Consider the following 5943-nt stretch of genomic DNA (forward strand, 5'->3'; position numbering starts at 1 on the left):
TTCCCAGAGAAGATGGATAACAACACTTAATAACAATTCGTTTGGGTAAAAATGAAGCATAACGTTATCTCTTTGCAACTAACAATTCGACTCTACTAAACAATACTGACGATGAATTGTGCAACCTTGAGCAAAAATGGGCATCTCTCTCTCTTTACCAGTTCAGAGTTCCTCTTATGCTAATTATCCGGACTGTAAAACCAGAAAAGAACCAATCAGAGTTCCCCTGGAGGGACTGATGTAAGGTAGAGCGTGTGTGTGTGGGTGTGGGTGTGCGCGCCCGCAAGCACGCCTCACTACTCCTGTCACTGATGGAGATAATGGGCTTGTTCCGACATTGCAGCCGAGAGTGCAGGCGAATGCCGATCAACAAAGACCTTGCATCATAAATAACCACTCATTAATATTTGTAGAGCAGTCAGTCAGTCACAATTTACCCATGATACAATACGGTTTTGATCCTCTCGAACACGGCCATTAAGTGTGTGTGTGAGCGAGCAGAGAGGCAGTAACGAGGCAGACACTGTCGTGATCACTCTCGTTTTCAGACCGTAACAGCAACCGAAGGAAGGAGAATCGTTCTAGCGGCGAGTGTACCTGCTGATAACCAGCCTCCTCGCGGACATACCGAACCACACGCTACCTCCACGACCAGACGGTGAGTGGGCTATGGGCATGCAACAGACACTTTTGGGTTCTCTTGGATTAGTTGTTTTTTTGGAAAAGGGAAAGTGTTATCTCTAGCAAAGCTTTATGCTACAACTGGTGTATGTTTGTGAATGAAAACCTTCTCATCAGACATTGTTAGGCTATTACATTTATTGGAAAAATACCTACATATTTATATAAATGTTTTAATTTAATATGCATTGTATTTGATAAATCCAGAATAAATATTCCTTATTAATCAAAAGCCTATAGCCTACACTAAAATAGACACAACGTCCAGCTCAAGTAAATATACCAAAACCTGTGAATGGACATTGTTTACAACAAATCTCAGTGTGGCTATAATGAATATATGAATATGACCAAACTGACTCGAAGCAGAGACGCATGTAGACCAACGAGGCAGTTGCAGCGCAGATGGGAAGACAATTGGACAAACCGGCTGAAAAACTGAGACAAAGGACGCTAGAAGTCAAACCTATTACATGCCTGCTGCTACACATTGTCGGAGGAAATTTAGCTGAATGATATCATAAATCAGAATTTGCCACTCAAAAATATGGTTGAAAAATATAAACTACAAAAAGTCAAATCATGTTTAAAAAACAACAACTTATAAATGACAACGGTGCCACGGGGATATGAACTCTCAAATCTGTGGTTTTAAACATTTAAAAGTATGTATATGTAATAACATTGAACGTGATTCATATTGTGGCATAATAAAGATACAGTATGATAAACCAAAAAACACATTTTCCTATAGGTCTAATTGTATCTGGAGTCTGAACTATTTGCTATTAAAAAATGGATTTCTGATGGAAAACAACGAATATTTCGCTTAAATGAATAGGCCTATTTATTCAGAAATAGAAAACTAATCAAAACATCTAGTCATAGATCTAGTCTACTATTTTCGAAACGAATAAATGATAGTTATATAGGGCTACTTATTTGGGATTGTGCATGTTTAAGCCAAATTGATCAGGCCCACGTTTTAATATAAGAATGCAATACATTTTCACAATTATTTGACAAAAGCATCACATTCAAACGCTCTATTCCTCACCGTTAAAATGTCCTACACTTTGGATCAGACGGCGATAAAATAACATTCATTTTAAACAATGGATTGTTATTAACGCATTTTGTTTTTCCTACAGGCTAACCATGGACCAGAGTTTTTTATCTCGTTCCCTCTGGACCATTGAGGGTAAATTCCTCCAGCACCACGCGACAGACCTCCATACCAGCGTGCACGTCACTCGCAACATCCCAGCTGGGGCACAGTTCGGCCCGTGCATCCTTCAGAATACTTTCTATGACACAGTCGCCTTCATAGCGCTCAAATCCCGCGACAAGAGAAGCAAATCATACGTGTTCAGAGTAAGTTCGTTTTTTGGAAATATGTATTAATAACACAATTTAACTTGCAAGCTAGGATACCACAGAGACAATGAACACATTAGACGTCGTTCTATATATAGAAGGGAGTGCATACCTTCATAAAAACATAGGCTAAATCTAAATCTTATTAAAAAAAGAACCATCAACAACAAAAATGACATGTTCTACAATGAGATATGTGTGTTGTACATTTTCATTGCCCTCCATATAGGCTACCCGTGGGAAATGATTGACCATGCCACTCGGTCACATTTGCACCTTTACAAATTCGAATCAATTCAGTGTTTTCACTGTGACTGAGGAGAGGTGAACCTCATTGAAACTTTGACAATGTTGTCTCTATGAATGAATATTAACAATGATTTCTCTCAACAGGTGGACCCCGAGGCTATGCGGAGCTCTGCTCTAGTGCTGTCCTGGCTGCGACTGGTGCAGGCGGCGTGTGGCAGGGAGGAACAGAACACCGAAGCGTTCCTGAAGGGAGGCCAGCTGTATTTCCGGACCACCAGGGACATACGTCAGGAAGAGGAACTGTTGGTGTGGTATGACCAGGAATTGTCACATCTACTGGGCTTCACTGACATCTCAGCCAGAGGACAAAATGAAGGTGAGAGAGAAATAGACACTTGGGAAAGCGCTATAGAAATACCACTCTTCGTCACCATCCTAATCATCATCCTCCTCATTTCAACATATAGGCTTACTAATGTTACCGATGTTGTTTGCTTGTTTTAGCATTTTGCCAGGAGTTTTGTTGTAGCCTGCGTAAATGCGTAATGCATATTGGAAAATACAGAAGGAAGAGGAAACGACTGAAACTTTTCAGAGAATATATATGGACTATTGTTATTTGATTAGTTTATATCTGAGTTAATTTTCCCCCAATGTGTTTTTTAATGTACATATTAACGAACAAATTGTAAATCTCTTCACAGAGCTTAAATGCGCAACATGTAACCAGGTCTTCAAGAATGAGCATCCCTATTTGGCCCACTGCCGCTTCCTGTGCGCGCAGGTGAAGTATGACGCGCTGAGCAGAGAGTTCTACGAACACAAACACATGGAGATCAAGCGGCAACGACGCGTCACAGACTTCCACAATATCGCCAGGGATCTGGAACATAAAAGATACGGCGCCAGTGAAGACGCTGAGATTTCCCCGCGGAAATGGAAACACGAGGAGACGGGTTATCCCCGATGGAGGAAACCTGTGCTACTTGAGAAAACTAACATATCGAACAACAACAACATCACACAGATAACCAGAGACTACCACCCCACTGCGCCAGAGTCAACTGGCTCTGCATTGAAACTGAAGGCGGAGAAGTACCAGCTCAAAAAGGACCACGTGGAATGTAAAAACAGTGCGTTTACAGAGGTTGGAGCAGCGAAAATGAGTTTTACGCACGAGAAAGAAAAGCCAACGGAGGCTGATTCTGAGACAGTGCGGGAGATGAGCGCTGATTTAAACTCAAACAGCAACAGCAGTGCCTTTTCATTCGTTCTGCGCAGTGGAGCGGAGGAGCAGAAAAGCGCTTTCTGTAAACCCTGTAAAAGGACTTCTAACCCCTCTACAGCGCACCCATCCAACACATTACCTGCTCCATTGAACCGCCTAGAGGAAGTGAGAGACGTTTTTACCTCAAAGACGGTTCTGGGATACAACAATCTATTGGCTACTAATATGTTGAATGGTGATTTACCTCGCGCACAGACACTACCCACATCGGTTAATGGAAACGCTTTCCCGTACGCGCCAGAGCACTGGTCCAGGAGCATTGGAGACCAACTACAAACCACGTCGTCTTTAACAATTCTTCCACCAACGTTTACCACCATTGGGGTGTCAGTGCAAAACTGGTGCGCCAAGTGTAACCTCTCCTTCCGCATGACGTCTGACCTAGTGTTACACATGCGCTCGCACCACAAGAAGGAGTTCGCGGCGGAGTCCCAGGTGAGGAGGAGGCGAGAGGAGAAACTTACCTGCCCTATCTGCCACGAGTTCTTCCGGGAACGGCACCACCTTTCACGTCACATGACATCGCACAATTAAAACCCATTGGGCATAAGAAAAGCCATTAGAAAACGTATATTTAAAGAAAACGACATCGGACATACTGTATGTAATTACAAGAGTAGAACAGAGTAATTTAGAGTAATTAAGCATTTAATGACAATTTGAAGTCACTAACATCTTAATGTAGGACCATCCACTTGTGATTATCGATCATTACGCATTAGGGCGTATTTGGGCACGTAGTTTCTCATTCAGGATTTCACACAGTGTCCACTATATGTCCACAGAATACGAAATTGAATACACAACATATTCATTTTGATTATCTGCACAGTGGGTGAGAGGAATATTGTGTGTAATTGGGATTATAAGGTTCTATCTGCATTTTTGTCAAAATGTAGTAATTGGCATTCTTGTTTTACTCAGTGTTCTATATAGTACTCTAAATACCCCCAATTAATGTTGTTAAGTTAAAAAACAGTACACAATCAAAATTACTGACACCATTCAAACCAATGAGGGTTCAGAACTTTAAAGACAATTATCTCAGAATCATATTTTTTGCAGATATAACCTTAAAGTCCCAAGCTCTCGGTATGTCTGATCCGTGCCTTATGAAACTCAGGGTGGGACTGAAGAGAGAGACTGAAGGTCGCTTGCAGCTCTTGCGTTTGACCTCTGATTGTTATAAACATGTTTATGTCCATTACTCATTGTTTGACTAGACATACAGTATTACCAGAGCTTGTACGGAGAGAGATTGTGTAGATTAATTTAGCTGTTTTTGATGGGAAAAAAACAACAACAACATCAGATCCAAACTCTACTTTCCCTGTGTTTTCTTTAAACTTCCATAAAGACATTTTGTGTGAAACATATGGACATTGTATTACTTGACCCACTATATTCCCTGGCTTCACCCATACGTGACACAAGACATACAACCTGAACTATTTGTCCCATTTCATTTTGGCCCATTTAATGTATTGCTGAATAAAAACATATACAGATGAAAATGACTGTAAATAACACAGTGGATGATAATATGGAAACACATCATTTATCTGTTTGAAGAACCATTTTAGCAAGTTGTCTCTCATATGTTTGAGACGTCATTGCCGTAAATCGATTATATTCCAACAGGTGGCATCAGCCACCAATTTTCCTCCAATCCAACGGCCAGTGAGTCCAGTAGCCTCAATCTCATTCCAAGATACTTGCTGCTCTTTTTACCTTGTTTAAAGGTGGGTAACGACTCATCTATGAGGCCAGGTGGGGCTAGTACCCAAACCAACAATACTGGTCAAGGTGTTATTAGGAAATGCATTATAGTGCTGAAAAACATCAACTAATTGCGTCATACATTTTTTTTTGTTAATCTCATTCACAATAGTCTGACTCATGTCTTCGTGTATCAACCATCAAGCTAATAAAACATAATCTACAAGGTGACAGCGAGAACAGTCTTAATCACTTGGTCCCCATTTAATCCGATCCACTTTACCCGAAATCCGCATAGCTGATGTTTTGACGAAGTGGAACTGCGCTGTCAAATCCACAAGCGCGGCTTCCCGAAAACTCTGTTGCGGTGAGTTAACTCGAGCTGATGCACTATGATGATACGAGCAGTACTTATCTCAAAGAGCGCTCATAAATCAGCTCTATGAGCAGACCCCCCCCCCCCCCCCCCCCCAGTTGAAACTTGTTCCCCAAACTTGTGCCCCCTCAGTTTTGCTTTGATGTCCCTGTATTAAAATAGCAAAAAAAAAAGGGGGGGGGGGGGGGGGGGGGGGGATGCTTATCATCTGTTTACGTGAATAACGTGATATACCTCAGCCTGTAATATTTGA

At 41.5% G+C, this 5943-nt stretch overlaps 1 protein-coding gene across 2 annotated transcripts; it reads left to right on the top strand.

Moving 5' to 3' along the window:
* Nucleotides 1–318: 318 nt before the first annotated feature.
* On the top strand, nt 319–4967 carry prdm8 (PR domain containing 8). 2 transcript variants are annotated; one of them, XM_021606732.2, is made up of 4 exons: nt 319–658; nt 1833–2055; nt 2452–2683; nt 3012–4967. In XM_021606732.2, the coding sequence occupies exons 2-4, from the start codon at nt 1840–1842 to the stop codon at nt 4127–4129; spliced, it is 1566 nt and encodes a 521-aa protein (XP_021462407.1). In that variant the 5' UTR covers nt 319–658; nt 1833–1839; the 3' UTR covers nt 4130–4967. The 2 variants fall into 2 exon arrangements, with proteins under 2 accessions (XP_021462407.1, XP_036837462.1); XM_036981567.1 differs by lacking the exon at nt 1833–2055.
* The last annotated feature ends 976 nt before the right edge of the window (nt 4968–5943 follow it).

Source organism: Oncorhynchus mykiss, chromosome 1 (assembly GCF_013265735.2).
Source record: "Oncorhynchus mykiss isolate Arlee chromosome 1, USDA_OmykA_1.1, whole genome shotgun sequence".
Classification (NCBI taxonomy): domain Eukaryota; kingdom Metazoa; phylum Chordata; class Actinopteri; order Salmoniformes; family Salmonidae; genus Oncorhynchus; species Oncorhynchus mykiss.

Coding starts and splice junctions, on each gene's coding strand:
- prdm8 (XM_021606732.2), top strand. CDS start 1,840: ATGGACCAGAGTTTTTTATCTCGTTCCCTCTGGACCATTGAGGGTAAA. Junction 2,056..2,451: donor GCAAATCATACGTGTTCAGA/GTAAGTTCGTTT, acceptor TTCTCTCAACAG/GTGGACCCCGAGGCTATGCG. Junction 2,684..3,011: donor AGCCAGAGGACAAAATGAAG/GTGAGAGAGAAA, acceptor ATCTCTTCACAG/AGCTTAAATGCGCAACATGT.